The sequence below is a fragment of the Pleurodeles waltl genome, chromosome 6 (genome assembly GCF_031143425.1).
Source record: "Pleurodeles waltl isolate 20211129_DDA chromosome 6, aPleWal1.hap1.20221129, whole genome shotgun sequence".
NCBI lineage: Eukaryota > Metazoa > Chordata > Amphibia > Caudata > Salamandridae > Pleurodeles > Pleurodeles waltl.
Window position 1 is genome coordinate 1,087,125,505 of NC_090445.1, and position 19,822 is coordinate 1,087,145,326.

General features: G+C 47.9%; 1 protein-coding gene across 1 annotated transcript; it reads right to left on the reverse strand.

Annotated features, from left to right (window-relative positions):
* Nucleotides 1-3,776: 3,776 nt before the first annotated feature.
* RNF186 (ring finger protein 186) lies at nt 3,777-8,104 on the reverse strand. Its single transcript, XM_069240168.1, has one exon. The coding sequence runs from the start codon at nt 7,877-7,879 to the stop codon at nt 5,678-5,680; it is 2,202 nt and encodes a 733-aa protein (XP_069096269.1). The 5' UTR covers nt 7,880-8,104; the 3' UTR covers nt 3,777-5,677.
* Nucleotides 8,105-19,822: the final 11,718 nt, after the last annotated feature.

The window sequence follows — 19,822 nt, forward strand, 5'->3', positions numbered from 1 at the left end:
TTATTTATTAAGTACCTTCTTTAGGGTGGTAATCTGTAGTTCAAGCTTCTTGGCTTGGCTCCCAAACTATCCTGTCCTATGCTAGTATAGGTATCGGAAATAATGTTCGGTAGCTCTTTCTCCCGGTCCAAATGTGGAATCTCTCGGAGACGCTGGCATATAGCCAGTGCTGCCGCTTCCTCTTTGGTATTACTTAGTATTATTGAGGACACTGCATCAAAGTTACACATTAATTTCATCCCCAAATCCAGGGCTGGTGCGGCCCAGTGCTCATTTGGTATTTGTTTTGACACTTCTGATAAATTCGCAAGTGTCAGGGTACCATGTGTGGTAGTATAAATTGCAGCGAAGACTGTACTCCATATGGTACAGTCATCCACTGAGGGAACCATCCCAAAGGGCAAGCACATTGTGAGAATTATATTTTTCTCCTGTGGTCCTGTATGGGGAAACACAGATTCCAGTTGATTTGTTTTCTGGGCTAGTTTCCCCCGTTCTCTGGGTACCTTACCCATGATAGTATGTCCTGTTTGTGGATTAATCATAGTAGCCAAATGATATTCAGCAGATGCTGGATGCGCTGGTGTAGTGTTCAAAATTTGCTTTATGAACTGAACAAGTCGTCTGTAAAGTGTTACTAGTTCAAGATATAAATTTTGCAGGTCTGCTGCCTGCATGTTTTGTATACCTGGGTGAGGTGTGTATGTGGCAAACATAGGCCACGTCGATCATTCATTACCTAAGGGACCTAATCTCACGGGTTGTAATACATGTGGTAGGGCGCCTTAAAACCAGTTCTGGTGCTCTCGATAAGTGAGCAGTATTTCATGATACTGGTATGCTTGGTACCATATTGGTATGTTTTCAATTCTATATGTGTGGAATGTAAATGTAGTGTTGCCTTCCCTCTGTTTGGTGAGCTTTACTAGCTTCCACTATGAATGTAACATCCCCGCCCTCTTCTCTTAAGCCATGCGCTACTAGGTGTGAAGTTAGTACTTGTCTAGCATTCTCAAGAATTTCGACGGCATTAGCCATAGTTGTGAAATGGGTAAGAGAAATGCAACACCAAAATAATTGGGGAGCAAAGTCCTTTTAAGAGTTCAAGCTCAAACAACCTACAGCTTAATTAGGTGTTCCCTGTTCAGCTGACAAGGATCTTCCCCAAGTCCATGGATGTCTCCGTACAATGGTACTTGGGGTACCTGAAGTATGTGAGACAGTGATAATCAGGGTCTCAGTAAATTAGTGCCTAAACACCATCGTTGGTGGTGCCATGTCGTAATTGGACTCTTGCTCCAGGTAAGACTGCTGGTTTAAGGATGACAGGACTTGTTTGTAGGCGACCATGCCAATCCTACAACAAATCACAACGGTCGTCCCAACCCTTCCGGCTCACAAGCAGCACCTCACCAAAAACCCAAACAGTAAAAGGTGATTTGTGGCAGCCTTTACACATGGACTCAAGAGTGTGACATCTCAAGGAGTGTCGTGGTTAAACAGAGATTAACCCTTTCTCACATGAACATGTCTCAATCAAACACAGGCAATGAAGAAGATGCAGTAAGGTTTCAATAGGTTTTATTTAGCAAAACTGCAATCTGTGATAAGTTGCGTGGGCTGCGATGATTACAAAAATGAACAGTGCAAGAAACAGAATGGTAAAGATAAGAGTCATTAATATAAAGACCCACACCATCTTGCAATATCATGAGAAGGCATAAAGTATGGGATATGTTATAATACTTTAATGAGGGGAACCTAACCTCTACCCTAAAAGAGAGCTAGGCATGTTAAACCTAATCTGCCAATGCCATGTCCATGAGAAGAGCACCCCAACCCTCGTTACCTTGGAATGAGGTCTCTAGCTCAGATTCCTTTAGGACCCGAAGTCTCGGTCAGCGTCAAGGCGACGTGTAGCACCAATAGCAGCAATGGCATCTGGTCGGAACCCCTCTATCTGTTTAAGTGAAGAGTATTTATACAGATCTACTTGGACCCCTGACGTAGGTCTGTTCCCAAACAATAGATAGCAAGACATGCTTGGGATGGTAATTTATGTAAACAATTCCCTCAAAAGCGTGAAAAGGGAAAGAACCCAGTGTGAACACCTACAGTTTGTCGCTTGACATTGATGCCTTAGAGCTATGGCACTGATAACACAAACTAAAACATGGGCCTAACTAAAAACAAGGCAGCCATCTTAAAAGATTTAATTAAATAAATGTGCTAAAACAGCGCAAGCTAAGTAGGGTAAAAGTCACTAGGTGATGGGGGTACGAGTCTGCAAGCCAAAGGCTAAGCTAACTCCTGTATCCCATTAAAACAAACTAGGATTCACTACACAACCTCTCCGTTCAAGAGGTGCTGAAATTGGTAACTATTTGGTAACACATTGAAGTGTCTGACTCGTCTGGGCACTACAGTGTCTAATGGCGGCCCCAGTAACCCTCTGCCTGTGTTTTGCAGACCTCTGAGTGAAACTCCTGTGGGGAGCCCGAACGTCTCCTTATTAGTTGTTTACCTGCTGTTGTCTTTCCTTTCCCCAACCTTCACCCCGGAACCCAGAGAAGTGTAACTTAGCTGCGAGTGGCCTAGTAACCAGGGAAAGGTTGATGCAATCTTTGGTTCTTTGAGGGGTAGGATAGCTGAAGTGGGTTGGTGGGTGGAAGGTGGTTTGGAACCCAGGGGACTTACAAACACAGTGTCATCCACTTTCCGGATAGTAGAGCACCGCATTAGGGTGCAGGGAGTGAGTGTGTACGAGTGAGTGTGTGCATGCGCCGACTGAGACCAGTGGCACCACACAACAGTGCAGAGTGGGATGTGCAGGAGTGAGTTCAAGTGACTGCGAAGTCAATACCGTGGTGCTGCTGGTCACGTTTATTCTCTCAGGGAGGCTTACAGTTGCCATTACATCTAACTAGTGCAGCTTTGGCCGCAGTACTATGTAACAGTGTTGCAAACCTTCTATGTACATTTTGCTGCTAAAGTTGGGAACCTGGGTGCACCCTGAATTTATGTGTTACAGTGATTGTGGGGAATTCTAGGGTGGGTCTTGTGCTGACAGCGTTTGGCACCTTATGTGGGTGCGAGGATTGAATGTACTGCTTCCTCATGTGTACAAAGAGTAATTACGGTTTAACACAGTTGGGCCTCATATCGTGCCTTCTATTACTAATTGGGGTATGGACCCAGAGTTACATTATAATCATGCTGTGTTGACAATGTGTGTGTTGACTACAATCTTTTTATACATACACTGTCTGTGAAGTCTGATTTGTGTCGCGCAGCGCGGTTGTGGCGGCAAAGTGCTGTGTCTTTGCTTTACACATTGCCTCTGTGATAAGCCTGACTGCTCTGTGCCAAGTTACCGAAGGGTGAGCACAGGTTATACATTGAGTGTAATCACCGACCCTTGAAAGAGTGGAGGGTTCTGCCTGACTAGGTCCTTACCTCAGCCAACCAGAACATGCCACATCCAGCATGTGGCAATCCAACATCTGTCCAGACTTAGTAGTGATAGACTCTCTTACTGTGAGTTTGTCTTGCAAGGCCTCATGTCTTACATGTGGGCAATGTCTGGAGCCCACCCAAGATTGTAGGCAAAGCCACTGAAATTATGTGGCAGAGGAGGGCCAAATTATGTGGCAGGGTTCACTGAATTATGCAGCAAGAAAAGGCAAATTGTGTGGCATACTGTGTCACCCTTTTTGTGGCTTTTTTACCTATGTCAACACATTCTGGGCAAAGGTTTCATGTCATTAGTACCACTTTGACACCTAAATATAGAATTAAGCAACAGAAAGGTAACCGGTCAATCTTTCCTGTGCTGCAACATGTGTTGCTGTGTTTTCAGTAACTTTTCAACTAGAAATAATTTGTTGCTGAAATCTACAAATAATGGAGCAGGTGATAGATTATGTGCAAATGTGGCAAATCCATAAGTAGGTGGAAAATGCTGCTGTCCACAAAATCGTATAATTCCAGGGACCCTGCATGTAGTCGACCAATACCATGGGACCTGCATCCTTGTAAAAATGTCTTAATGAATTGTGTTCCAATGCGGAGTAGTTTCCAAACATCTGGCCAGACATTAAAAATGACATTAAATAATTGTGTGATTGTAAATACACATTTTTATTCGACTGTATTGCATTTACAAAGGACCACAAAGCCTTGTTTACTATATTTCCATAGTTTCGCTTTGCATAGTAATACAGGGCATGTGTCTCAGACTCCCGGAGGTGCTTCCTGCAGATAAGGTTGTGTGAATCAAATGCCGCTTGCCACTTTGGAAAGGTTAAAGTGTTCAGCCTCTCTGAAATGTTCAAGAGACATTAATTTCATGAAATATTTCTCAATTCATGTCTCCTGGTGCTTTGTTAAAAATGACACAGTGCATGTATGCGAAGAGAATATTTAAGGGGTGTTACTTTTTGACAAACTGAAAACAGCATCTACATTTTGCAAATATATACACAAACCACAACAGAGTTGAAAAAGTTACTTCTCGAATGAGTCTAGTACTATTGATTACAGATTATGTGAATGTTTGTTTAAAAAAACTTTTCTCTGCCGGATCAATGTACAATCCAACGTTTCTTGTGACTTTATTTACCTCTCTTCAGTTCATTCAATTTGAAAACCCCAAGAAGCCTTTTCCAAAGCTAGGTCTCCAAGACCTCAGCTCCTATAAAGCTCCTCAGGATTTTTATATTCTGAAGAAAATGCATGAATGAATGCCAACCTACACAACCTAATAAGCAGGGCTGCTCTTGCCTTAGAGCCATTATATAAGGTAAGAAGAGACTAGTTTGCCTGATGGAGTTTCTTGGATTCTGCAACATAGGGAAAGTTGAAAACAAATGCCAAACAAAATGGGTGTGTGTGCACCTAAAGGGTAAAGCTTTCGACTTCGAAACACCATACACAGCTTTTTTTTTTTTATACAGACCTTTTTTTCAGCTCCCTTTGGGTGAAACACCCTATGCGAGATCTTTGAACCATCTGCTAAGAATCGCTCTCTCAAACATGTTCTCATGCAAAATCACTTGCAAATGCACTGAAAAGCACCGGAACTACAAAAAAAAAACCTTTTTGTCACCCATTATTCTCAGAATGGGTCCCCTTCACTAACAGTCGCAGCTCTGCCCGAGACAGTCAGCCAGTTCCTAACCCACTTTATCAACCTGATTTCTATCACAGGGGTTGCTCATCTAGTAGACAAGCATTGTAAAAAAGGGTAGTAGTGCCTTGAATATGTTCTCTGTACATAACATAGCCAATATACCACCTGCCAAACAATCAACTCACCAGTTTCTTCCACAAATACAAACTGGAATCATGCAGGGAACACAGGAGTCAGCCCACATGCACAGGGTACTCTGTGAACTGGATGAACATGTATACCAGATGCAATAAATGCTGTGAACAGTCTTCTCTTGGGCGAGTAGCTGCGGCAAGGTTTCGTTTTTGGTTAAAAAAAAGGGATGCACAACGGAGTGGTTTGGTGGAGGACAAAGAAGACTTCTCTACATGAGAGCGCCTCTTTTGGCAAAAAGGGGCATCAAAGGTATCTCTGTGAAGGAGTTTAGTGTTCAGTCCCTTCCTGTCACTACATGATTGCCTTAAATTATCCCACTGGACCACATGTAGTGCACTGCACAAGGTCTTTTCAGGGCACAGGTACGGAGCACCTTTCCTGAGGGTCTTGCGAGGAGGACACAGTCCCACAGCAGCCCCTGAGCTGAGGCCGCCAGCACAATAACACAGATAGGGCCAGGGAGAGCCCCATCACTGCACAGAGGGTCCACCGCACTGGTCCGGAGCTCAAGAAGAGCAGGATAATGACCAGCAGCAGCACCAGGATGACGAGAAGCGCAGCCAGCCTCCGAGCTGCTATGTTGAGGCCCTCTGAGCTGCTGGTAGTGTCAAGGCGATTGCAGCCTGAAGACTCCATTAGGGGCAGCTCTTTTTGAGGAAGAGGACACACCTGGGAGATGGCAGTGGGATTTTCCAGTTGAGCCAGGATATCTTCTTGGTTGGGAAGGGTGCGTATGAGTCCACCGCTGACTGAAGTAGGCATTCTGCAAAGCGGGCAGGCAATCTGCCAGTACCCATCCTCGTGTCTCAGGAGCAACTTCAGGCAGACGTTACAGAAGGTGTGCCGGCAGGACAGGCACTTGGGTAGCCTGTAAAGATCATAGGCAATGAAGCAGACTGGGCAATCCATCTCAGTTACTGATGATTTGGCACAACCTGTGGAGGTCTCCACTGGGACTGAGGGCCTCCATGAGTGCAGCCCATCCCTTTCTGGCGTTGACAGTTTGGAGGAAGCAATATTCAAAGATGCTGATTCACCTTCTGCTGAAGCTTGTGGTTTTAAATTGTTTTGCCAGCTTATTCTTAGGTGGGGAAGATTTTGGTGGCATGTAATGTCTGCAGCATCCCCAGCCGGCAGTTTAAGCATTTTCACATGGTATGTTTCTTCAGAAGACAACATGGCATGCTCATGCTCCCCATCTGATGGGACTGAGATAGTTGAAGATCCCAGTTCTGCAGAAACAGGATCCTTTATGTCTGCGCCTGGCAACTCTGCAAGACGTTTTCTTAGAGCTAATGGGTCTTCTGGCCCTCCTTCGGACATTCCTGCACTTGACATTTCTGCAGGGCTTATTCTTAAAGCAGATGGCTCAGCAGGGCCCATGTTCACACTAGAAACGTCTGTATAACCCATTCCAACAGAAGGACACTCTGTTGAGCTTATTTTTAGAATAGGCAGTTTTGTAGAGTCCATTCTTGCAGTGATGGGTACTGTAGTGTCCATTCTTACAGCAGACTGCTCTAGAGAACACATTCTCACATTAGAAGGTTTGGTAAACTCTGTCCCTGGAGTGGCTGGCTTTGCAGAGCACACTCTTATCGAAAACTGTTCTGCAGGAACTACTCTCCGAGTGACGTGGCCTGTAAATTCAGTTTGCACAGTGGGTATTTCTACAGAACCTATTCTCATAGTCCTTGGTTCTGTAGAACCCGGTCTTACAACGTTCTGCTCTCTAAAGCCCATTCTCACGGGAGATACCTCTATAAAATTCATGCTCTCAGAGGACAGTTCTGTGGAGGCCATTCTGAAACTGGCAGGTTCTATAGGATCAATCCTCACACTGGAGATGTGTGTAGAGTCTGTTCTTGAAGGAGCCAGTTCTGTACAATCAATTGTCCCACAGAGCAGTTCTGTAGAGTGAATTCCTGTAACAAATGGTGTTGTAGAAACAGTTCTAAAATTAAACAGTTCCGTAGAATTAGTTCTCCCAGTAGATGGTTCTCTAGAGTTGATTCTTAAAGTGTCTGATTCTGTAGAGTCACTTTCTACAGAAAATGGGGCTGTAGAGTCAGTTCTCAGATTGAATGTCTCTGTAGAAGCAGTTCTCCCATTGGACAGTTCTGTAGAGTTGGTTCTTAAAGTGTCAGGTTTCGTAGAGTCCATTCTCTCAGTGGATAGTTCTGTAGAATCAGTTCTCCCATTGGACAGTTCTGTAAAGTTGGTTCTTAAAGTGTCAGGTTTCGTAGAGTCCATTCTCTCAGTGGATAGTTCTGTAGAAACAGTTCTACCACTGGACAGTTCTGTAGAGTTGGTTCTTAAAGTGTCAGGTTTCGTAGAGTCCATTCTCTCAGTGGATAGTTCTGTAGAATCAGTTCTCCCATTGGACAGTTCTGTAGAGTTGGTTCTTAAAGTGTCAGGTTTCGTAGAGTCCATTCTCTCAGTGGACAGTTCTGTAGAATCAGTTCTCCCATTGGACAGTTCTGTAGAGTTGGTTCTTAAAGTGTCAGGTTTCGTATAGCCCATTCCCTCAGTGGACAGTCTTGTAGAGTCCATTGTCTCTCTGGACCTTTCTGTAGAGCCGATTCTCCCACTCGATAGTCCTGTAGGATATATTCTGACATTGGGCAGCTCTCTAGAGACGGTTCTCCCAGTAAACAGTCATGGAGACAATATTCTGACAGCATCAGGTTCTGTACAGACCGTTTTGTAGCTCTTTCTTGTAGCCAATGGCTCTGTACGTCAGGCCTCGCCTTCGGCCTTTCCGCGGAGCCCACTATGGCAGCAGCCAGTGAACGGCCATTGGCCACTTATACTGATGCTGGCTCTGCGCACTCGGCGTGGTCCACCCCCAAGGACATTTGCGTAGTCCGGCCCCGCACCGGGTGGCGTGCAGATTGGCCCGTACGCACACAACCCCCTCCTTCAGGGGTATAGGGTGAGAGCCAGGCACGTCAAAGAATTGTATCCCTCCAGGCGCTGAGGCAAGGTCGTGGAAACACCCTGTAGACGGAGCGGCGGTGTCTGGCGGACGTGCTTTATGATGGGGCACCTACCTCCTGAAAATAGTTGCTCAGATAACACGCTCAGTTCTACTAACAAGCGGTTAATGTATAACGAGGCGCGGATAAGCTCTGGGCATTCTGAAAATATCCCTCGGTAGCTCCTTGAAAGCAGCCCTGGTGCGGCCCGTGCCTGTGGAGGTTTTTCTTTCCCTCTGTATCGAAATGGGGGTACTTTTTATTGTACTGTGAGCAGAGGCGACGAAAGTGCACTGAGGGCCTTCTTTTTTTCTGCCAAGTAGTTTTGTGGCTAGATAGGGCTAAAGCGCGCATCATGGGACTCCCTAGCACAGCGGTCCAGAGAGACTGATTTTCGACCGGCATGCTGAAAATAAGCCGTTACATATCCTTATTACAGATGTGGCACATGTATGAAACTTGAAGGCTACACACCTTTTTTATGTAGTTAAAGCGTTAATGTTTGCTGATGGCTGACACCAAAGAAACAGCTCAGTGATTTCAATCATATAGTAGGGGGAGGAGTTCGAACATTTACCAGCCATACCATCATTATTAATGATTGTGTCAAAGTCCACATAGTCAACCTGGATTTCCTGCTTTTTAAGTCTCACCCTCAATGGTGCATAGGTTGTCCAGTTGTGCGCCACTCTTTGTCTTAACTTGAGAACCGCCCTCCCCATAGCGGCGGCGCTCGTAACTGCTGCACCCCCAACTCCCCCGCAAAATATCAGCTGGGACCCCCAAGTGACAAACTGGTACCGTCCATTATGTATGTATTATTAGTATTTATATAAGATGAATCCAGCTGGTAAATAACTGAACACTGTACATTATTACATATTAAAATCACATGATTTTATTTCACCTATTTACATTTTAGGCAATTGAAGATGAAATGATTTACCCAAAATCACAAGATTTTTATTTAGTACCAATGTTCTGATTCACTTTAAACCTAGTACACCAGCTTCGAAATCAGCAGGTAGCCAAATTACCGCATCTCGATAACATTCCACCTTGGTACAAAGCACAGACCCTACCACGAAATCTTACGCTTGTCTAAGAGAGTGAGGTTTCACTGTGCTTGCACACTATGTGGAGATTACAATACTTGTCTACGTCCATATGCCCAGAATGGAAGCCTGCCTATTACAGAGACTGACAAAGTATGAGATGTGTCCCTCATTTGTCAACAGCCCCAAGGCTGACATGCAATACCAGTCACGAGGAAGAAGATCGGCCTCCCTGAACCTTTCGAGAGAGGGGGGGGGGGAGAAGAGAGAAAGCGATCAGAGAGGGAGATGGGAGAGAGAGAGAATAAATCGATAGAAAGAAAGAGATTGTACATGGACAAGAAGGAGGCGGGGCTAGTTTGAGCATTATTGCCAGGGTTGCTTTTAGTTCCCCAGTCCAGCCCTGCTACCTTGGTCAAATATTAAGTTAAAGTAACTGACTTTATACAGTGCAGACACCTAAAATAGACTCTTGGCTTTTAGTTATGAGAGCAAAGCCCATCATGCCAAGGCCCTGAGATTATAGGCAGAGTCGAGAAAGGGACTTTGTGATGTGTTGATGCCCTCAGCCAATCTTGAATTTTACGCCAACAACCTTGTATTCAAATGTATTTGTTTTCTTTCAGCGTTGTATGAGTGAGGTGAATAATCACAGCATGCAATGGCTGCTAAGGAAAAAAGCCTAGAATGGGTGAAGGTGTTACTGGTGACTAGCACTTTTGCTCATGGACTGCAACACATGGTGAACTAAATACATTCCTGCTTCACAGGCTGGGGTGTAATTCGCCTGTGGCTAGCAAAAGAGACTCAAAACATGATACAATGTAAGGAACAGTACTGAGCAGACTGGTAAAAGGGCAGACTGGTGAAGGTTACCAACACAGAGAACAGTTTGCAGAGTGTGTTGAAATCTTCAAGAGTAGAACAGGTGATGTCGCTCCTTGTTCTATACCTTCTGGCTCTGGTGTAGTCGTCAAACAGATTCAGCCACTTGCCACATGGACTGTTGGTTATTAGCTCTAAGAGTATTCCAGGAGCTATCATCAGAACATCAATTTCAAATTACATTGAAACTAATTTGGATCCACAAGAATGACCGAGAGGATGGTTTTAAACCATCAAGGTTTATACGCAAATTAGTAAAAATTACAGTTTTTATTCACTTAGTAAATCAGTCTATTCTGTATGCATAAAATTCAGCATTATTAATCAGTCCTTATAGTTATGTCCGTTAAAGGATAATGCAAATCAGAATACCATACAAAATTGGTTCCATAAAGGAGAAGGAACTTCCCAAGTCTAAATAAAGCATCCGAAAGTAGCAAAAAGTAAGCAAAAAGTGTCAGCCTCAAATGAACCAAGTTAAGGTTCCGGGTAAAGGGCAGAAAAGTTCAAGAGTCTAACTCTAGAATGTAGAAATGTCGGGTCTCCAGTAGCAGGCTTAGGAAACAGGTATTGTCTCAGCTAAGTCAGGATAGGATCTGCTCTAACTAAAGTAGGAAACACAGTTAAAATAATACAATTGGTTCCCAGCTCTTTCCCAAGTACTGCCTATAAGTGGGGCCAATCAGGTTTTGCCATCTTGTGGGAGCAGGTCGACTCCCTACGTTCCCACCGCAAACACTTAGGACTCCCATCACTCCACTACATCCCACACACTCCACCATCACATCTCTATAATCCCAATGCCAAGCCCTGCATGCTGTACCAATACATGGACACCCCTCACAGCCTTGCATGGACACTCATCACAAAAGCATGCACAGCATAGAGAACTAACAATCCCAACATACACCAACATACACAAGTAAAAGCTGGCAGGGCAACACCAACCATAAAGGGGAAGCCAGGGATGTACATTATGTCATACACATGAAGCATAATTCATCATTTACATCCTCACAGGTACCCCAGCCAATGTCACCGGAGAAGAGGTGCCAGCACTATCCAGTCCCCCAACTGAAGAGGCCCACAGTGATGACAGTAACTCTGGTCTTCAGGATCTGGACGATCTACCTGGCCCATCAGGGACCACTGCACAGCCAGTTACCCAAGCCTAGTCACAGACCGCCACAGAGCCTCCCCCATCAGGAAACAACACCACAGCACTCACCCAGCGTACCCAAACCTTTGTCCTCAGGACACATCAATCAGCAGTGTGCCCACCTCTACAGGGACTCCAGGCCAAACCTCGCCCCCAAGACAATCAAGGACCTGGGGTCAGTGGCAGTGGGCACACAGTTCAGGGGACAGAGACACAGGCCAACAGGGACACTGGGAGGATTGCTGTGCGCCAGGGGGAGGACAGGAGCAGGGAACTGACTCTCCAGGAGGCGCTCTCTGAGATCCTGGGAGCCTATTAGCATTCCCAGGACACGATGGGCCAGATCCTAGACAACATGCAGGATAACAGGTGGCTGCAGGAGGACAGTATCAGGGGATCAGGGAGGACTTGCAGGCCATCAACAACACCCTAATCTCCATTGCAGGGGTGCTGGCAGACATGGCCAACAATATGAGGGATGCAGTGTCACACCACCTGGCCCCTGCCACTAGCCAGTCATCTGAACAGCCTTCCCCTTCCACTGCCACTAGTGGCCAGGAGGCCACGCCACAGGACTCACAGGCCACCAGCACTCCTCCCCCTGCAGAAGGTGAACCACTCCGCAAACGTACCCTACGATCCATACAGAAGCCAGAGACACTTTCCAAGACCCCCACCAGGAAATGAGACTCTCCTGATTATCCCCCTCGTGTCCCACTCAGTCACCATGTCCACCTTGAACTGCCATTGTTCCCTTTCCTATGTCCCCTTGGACAATGCACCTGTGCTACGAACAGGCTGGAACAATACCCTGGACTTTCCTCCATCATCACCCCATCCCATTACACTCCTCCCTCTAAATATTAGCACTTCAATAAGCACCCTTTGATATAAATCGATTTCAAGTATGTCATGTATTTCAAGTATGTATTGATTGAAACAGGTGCAACCAGTGCAAATGAACTGTACATAGGTTGAGCATAGAATCAATGACCTGTAGCTGGCTGTTGTGATCACACCTGGAGTATTTGTAAAATCAGCAGCATATGCAAAATGAATAGCTAGAGGTAACAGTAAGTGGGCTTAGAAGTGGGAAATACCAGCATGCCAATGCCACACAGAATATAACCAAGGTCATTGAAATGTAAACTTGCACTGTCTCACCTGTGTGTCATTGGAAGTACTTTTCAGATTACAGATGTACTGTTGTCCACATCCTCATCCTCTGCCTCCTCATCCTCACTGTCCACAGGGTCCACTGCTGCCACAGGGGCACCTCCAGTCTCCTCCTCCTGCAGAAAAGGGACATGGCATCTGAAGGCCAGTATGTGCAACATGCAGCATGCCATCACTATCTGGCAGACCTTCTTGGGTGAGTAGCACAGGGATCCACCTGTCAGATGGAGGCACCGGAACCTGGCCTTCAGGAGGTCAAAGGTCCTTTAAATGATCATTGTGGTTCGCCCATGTGCCTCATTATAACATTCTTCTGCCCTTGTCCTGGCATTCCTCACAGGGGTCAGCAGCCATGATAGGTTTGGGTAACCAGAGTCACCTGCAAATATTGAGGGACATCATTTAGCCACACACTAGCCTATATGGCCAACACCATAGGCATACACCAACATATACTGGGTAGGAACCAGGGCTCATCTATTAGTCACACCCTGTGCTTCTGTAGTTTGGCCATCACATTTGGGATGCTGCTATTTCTCAGGACAAAGGCATCATGCACGACCCTGGATTCTTAGCATTGATGTGGGAGATATACTGGTCCGCCAAGCACACCATCTGCACATTCATAGAGTGGAAACTCTTACGATTCCTGAACACCTGTTCATTCTGGCATGGGGGGAGGGACAAATGCAATATGCGTTCCTTCAATCACCTCAATTATATTGGGGATATGTCCCATTGCATAAAACCCAGCCTTCACAGTGGCCAAATCCTCAACCTGGGGGAATGCAATGTAGCTGCACATGTGTTTTATCAGGGCAGACAACACTCTTGTCAGCACTATTGAGAACATTGGCTATGACATTCCTGCTGCCAAGCCCACTGTCACTAGGAAAGAACCAGTTGCCAGGAAATGGAGAACTGATAGCACTTGCACAAGAGGGGGGAATCCCAGTGGGCTGACGGATAGCAGATATCAGGTCTGACTCCCGTTAAGCACACAGCTCTGTGATTGTGGCCATGTCCAGTCTATAGGTGAGTATTATGTGCCTGTCCTCCAGTGTAGCAAAGTCCACCAAGGGTCTGTACACGGGGGTATGTCTCCATCTCCCATTCATCCGCAGCGGTAGCTATCTAAAGGACAAAAGAGTGAGGAGGCTGTCACAAACTGAACAATTGAGCCACAACAGTAGTCCACAATCGGTAAACATGTAATGGGACAGTGCAATTTGTAAAGTATGTGTCTATTTATCCTGTGACGCAGTATTATTCCATAGGCCTGCACCCCCACCCCATGAAATGGCGTCCACCTGACCTGTGTGGAGGAACAGGTGGAAATGAGCTAATGCCGCTGACGTTGTGCACTGTGGCGGTAGGCGGTCGTGAACCGCCATGCAATTCCTCATTGGTTAATTATTCAGCCCTATGGGGTACAGTGGTCAATGGGGATTCACACCTGCGGTGACGGTATGCACCACCACGGACGTGACCGCCATTTTCTATGTGAATCCTCACTTGTTTCCTAAACTTCCATAGGAGAGGACCTACACTGCATGTGCTGCTGTGACCTGTGTCTGTAACCTACCATGGCTCGTGTGACCGGGGAAAGGGCCCCATCCTTCACTTCAGAGGAATTTGAGAGACATGTTGATGGGGTCCTACCCCAGTACGGACTGCTGTATGGACCTGCAGACCAACAGGTGAGGACACTAAGGGCACGATGCATGTGGCATGAATGCATGGAGGTGTGTGTGAAGGCATCGTGTAAGGGGGGAGGGATGTCCTCTTGGCTGGGTACACTTTGAGTGCTGGGCTATGTGTGTGCCAATAGTGATGGAAGTGGGTATGGTGGGTCATTCGTGTTACTGGCTGGACTCTTTGTCTAATGGTGTTCTCCTGTCTTATTGCCTCTGCAGGTCAGTGCCCATCAAAAAAAGGGTATATGGCGTGCCATCGCCAAAGAGGTGCGGACCCTGGGGGTCTATGGCAGGCGGAGCACCCACTGTCACAAACGGTGGGAGGACCTGAGACGCTAGGCATGGAACACCGTGGAGGCCCAGCTGGGGATGGCCTCCCAATGAGGAAGGGTGCCTGTCGGACCCTGATTTCCCTGATGGCCCGCATACTGGTGGTGGCCTATCCAGAGATGGATGGGCGCTTGAGGGCATCACAGCAGCCACAAGGGGGTGAGTACAGTGGCCATCATTGAAGAAAATGGCTGGAGAGGTGGTATCCGGGTGGTGGGTGTGTGTCAGTGAGTGCCCCTAGGCCAGGCCAGATATAGCAGCATAGGTACTCTGGTGGCTAAGGGTCTGAAGGGGAAATACTGCCTCCCTAGCTTGTTAGCATCCACTACTGGTCAGGGCTGCGTGGGTCCCAGGTGTGCTGCAGTTGGCATTGTGTGCTCCTCCTCATGCCTTGGTGGCTAGCAATATCACTGGTAGTGCAATGCATTGTGCGTAGGCCTGTTCCCTGTGTGTGAGGGTGCTGTGTATGCCAACGGTGGTGTTGGTGCAGTCATTGACCCAGTGTATCCTTTGTCTCTCTCCCCCCTTTCTTGTTTTGTCATCCTGTCCTCATGTGCATTAGCATCATCTGGCGGAGGAGCAGAGGCACCGGCGACGGAGGGAGCTGCATCCCACAGGACCCAGGAGGTAGAGTCCACCGACGCTGAGAGCACCAGTGGGATGGAGGGCGAGGGGAGCACCACGGCAGAGACTGGAGGGGGCAATACAGACTCAGATACCTCCTCCGATGGGAGCGCCCTGGTGGTGGCGAACACTTCTGTGACTACCCCAGCTACAGCCGCCACCCCCCATACCAGCATCACCCTCCCAGAAGCCCCTCAGCGAGTTGCCCATGCCCGCTCACCCAGGACGGTGGGCATCTCCTTCACCCCAGGCACCTCAGGCCCTGCCCCAGTCAGCCCTGCTGCCCTGAGTGAGGGGGCTATTGACCTCCTGAGATCCATCTCTGTAGGGCAATCAACCATTGTGAATGCCGTCCAGGGGCTGGCAGCCCAGATGCAGCAATCTAATGCTTTCCTGGAGGGCATTCACAGTGGATTTGCCGCCCGACAGAGATCGATCAAGGCTCTGGCCTCCTCTCTGATGGCAGCCCTTGTCCCTGTTTCTATCGTCCCCCTCCAACTTCCACTTCCCAGTCCCATTCTCCTCAACCCCAACCCATCCCAAGCACATAGCAAGAGGAGCATGCACACAAGACAACACCCAAGAGTGTCACAGGCAAAAACACGCACCACACTTCATCCCACAGGCACACACACAAACACCATTCAGTTGCAGATGCAAAAACATCCACTATTTCTACTGTCTCCCCCTCCTCCTCCACCTTCCACCCAGTTACGTCCACACTCACACCTGCATGCAGTACATCATCATCCACTACCAGCATCATCACCACACCAAACAGAACACACACCTCACTGGCAGACACCCCCACAACATCCATGTACACGTCCCCTGTGTCCTCTCCCACCGTGTCTGTCCCCCCTCCTAGTGTACACAAACACAAACGCAAGCACTCAGACACCCAACAGCCACCCACCTCACAACAGCATACCACCCATGCACCTGCACCCAAATCCAGCAGACAACACCTCCAACAACCACTTCCTCATCCTCCACTCCCATTACTTCTCCCTCTTCCCACCCCAAAGTCCCTAAAAAGCTTTTCCTTTCCACGATTGACCTCTTCCCTTCCCCTCCCCCGGTCCTGCACGTATGGCCAGGGTATCAAGGGCCCAGCCAAGCACCTCAGCCAAACAGTCCACGGGCCCAGTTTCAGCAGAACCTACTCATGGTGGAAAGGATTCCAGGCTGAAAATACTGAAGGGGAAGGAGCCTGCACCAGCCAGCAAGAAGGGGAAGGAGGCTGCACCAGCCAGCAAGAAGGGGAAGGAGCCTGCACCAGCCAGCAAGAAGGGGAAGGAGGCTGCACCAGGCAGCAAGAAGGGGAAGGCACCTGCACCAGCCAACAAGAAGGGGAAGGAGTCTGCACCAGCCAGCAAGAAGGGGAAGGAGCCTGCACCAGCCAGCAATAAGGGAAAGGAGGCTGCACCAGGCAGCAAAAAGGGGAAGGAGCTTGCACCAGCAGCTGTCACAGAGCCCCCACTGCCAGCCATGGTTGTGCAGCTGTCAGAGAATGCAAGGACTGAACAGGAGACTCCCACGCCCACCACCACAGTGCAGCCATCAGAGGGTGCAGGGGCTGAGCAGGAGCCTCCCCCAACCACCACCATAGTGCAGTCATTGGAGGGTGCAGGGGCTGAGCAGGAGCCTCCCCCAACCACCACCACAGTGCAGCCATCGAAGGGTGCAGGGGCTGAGCAAGAGCCTCCCATGACCACCACCACAGTGCAGCCATCGGAGGGTGCAGGGGCTGAACAGGAGCAACCCCCAACCACCACCACAGTGCAGCCATCGGAGGGTGCATGGGCTGAGCAGGAGCCTCCCACAACCACCACCACAGTATAGCCATCGGAGGGTGCAGGGGCTGAGCAGGAGCCTCCCACAACCACCACCGCAGTGCAGCTGTCACTACCGGCGGATGCCATATGATCCATCCTCCATTGGCTGCTGTGCGGCCTGCCACCACCAGTACCAGTGGGCAAGTCACTCACTTGAGAGACTGGCCTTGAACTCCCCAGGACCAAGCAATGGGCATGTTACCCCCTCCAGAACCAGTGGGAAAGACACCCAATTGAGAGACTGTGGCCTTGCACTCCCCAGGACAAAGCAATGGTCATGTTTCCCCCTTCTAAACCAGTGGGCAAGTCACCCACTCAAGAGACTATGGCCTTGCACTCCCCAGGACAAAGCAATGAGCATGTTGCCCCCTCCAGAACCAGTGGCCTTGTTTCCGCATCCGGCTGAGGTGCCTCCCCCTCCCCCTAAAGTGCCTTTTGCTGATTGATGCACCTGCAGCGTTCTCTCCCTATTGATGCAGGGATCGAGTGGGGCCTTGGACTTTGCCCTGTGCCGATGTGGCCCCTGTGAACTGTGGACTGGGCAGTGCCTCTTTTTCGCACATTTGTACATATCTGTTTCATTGCCACATCAACGTATTATTTTTGATGTTGATCTTATTACAATCACTTTAGTCAATTCATGTTGTCCTTGCATTATTCAGCCAATTATTGGGGACAAATTGTTTTCTTGTGCAGCTGGTTGTGTGTATGGTGTGTGTGTGTGTGTGGGGTGTGTGTTGTGCATGTGCGTGTCACTGTCGTTTTCCTCCCCCTCTCCCTTGTGTGCTAGGTGGCTATACTCACTGTCGTCTTCGCCGGCGTACAATCAATCAATCAGGGATTTGTAAAGCGCACTACTCACCTGTGAGGGTGTCAAGGCGCTGGTGTTCGTGATGGAGCATGACGTAGAAGATCATCAGAAAGACTTGCAGTTCCGGTTCCATGGTGGTGTGGTTCTTCCCTGTGTCTCCAATGGTGAGTCCTTTGACTTCTGTGCTGTTTCTGCCAGGCTTTTGATGTCGTTGGTACCGCCCCGGTAAAGGTGGTGGTTTGCTATGTCATAATATGGTGGGCCTGGCTGTAGGAGGCTACTGCCGTGGTAGCTGTTGTTTCCGCCCTGGTGGTCGGTGTGGTACATTGGCTGTCTTTCGGAGATATCACATCCATGGTCATAATTTGGCGGTAGTTACCGCCAGCCTGTTATCTCCAACCGCCAGGGTCGTAATGAAGGCCTATATGTCTGACCGTTGTATAGCACATGCAAATAGACACACATTATTAAAGTACACAGTGACCCATATTATAACTTGTCTTTTAATATAGCGCTTCATTCCGCATTTCTGCCTTTTCGAAACCCTGTACATACAGGTGCCAATAATACCCAATTTAATGGTACTCAGTTCATAGACCTCAGAAGGAAGAGCTTTCCCAGCAGCTAAATTTATGACCTTGGAGACGCTGCAAAAGTCAGTTATGGTTACTGAATTTACTTAGCAACTCTCCGGGAATGATACTGTATTTACATACAAGTATGCAGGTAGTGCAATATATATTCAAACACACACACAACCCAACACACTTACATTCACTCACCCACACACTGGACAGCAGTCAAACAAGCACCCATTTACAAAGTACATTTGTACTCATTTTACTGACTGGCTAGAATCCGATTAAATCTTAGAACCATTTGAAAGTCATCCCCGGAACATAAAAAGTGTTTAAGTGCTATACCAGTGGCAGATCGCATGCTATACAAAGGCATATAACAAAAACTAGATGACCAGGCCAAAATGCAAGTAGACCACCTGACATGCAGAGATCCACGCTGTAAGGAAATGCCTCTTTTTGCAATTACACCCCCACATTTTGTGGACTGATGCTGCAGATTTTTCGACTCTGAGTGCGCACCGAGGCTTGCTAACCAGACTCTGTACCAGGGTTCTAACTCCTTACAAAGTGTACGTTGAATTTGCTATCCCCAATTGGCAAAGACTGACTTACTGATAAGTCCCTAGTATATGGTACCTAGTTTACCCAGAGCATGTAAGGCAGAATGTCCACCCAGGCCTGCAGCACTGATTGTGCTGCCCTGTGTGTGACAAAGTACAAAATGTCTCCGAACCTACCACTGCAGACTGGAAGTGCAATGGTCACACTGCTAGTTCGACTATGCCATTCAAACTAGTGCCAGGGCCACCACTTCCTTTAACCATATACATATGTCTCTGCTAAGGAAGGCCTATGGCATCCTAGGGCAGGGAGCTATATGTTATCAACTAAGCCATGTATTTTCATATATATTACTTAGCCGCAATACATCTTAATTGTTGTTTTGCTGTGGAATGGTTAATAGCCCCATTGGCCAACACAGGGTAACCAGCTGACCCCTCGGCCCAGTTACCTTCTAAATGGGACTGCCTATCTGGGTACTGTAAGATATCAAATTAATTGTGGCATTAAACCCGACTTGATGCCCAAGTCTAATTCACTTTTGGAAAGTTGCCACTCTGTGACCCAGTTTGTCCAGTGACCTCACACAGTCACTGGCCACCAGACAGCATTCTGCCCACCTGGGGAGTAGTGTGAGCAACTCCCAGGCTGAGGAACAATAGCAGCCTGCTGCAGGGTGAGGTGTTACTTCCCTTCGCAGGAAGCCACTTATGGTGTTAGCTCAAAAGGCGAGCCTCAAAGATGAAGCCATGTTTGGTGGGAAACAGCGATCACACTCCTGAGGGGCTGCCCTTTGTTCAG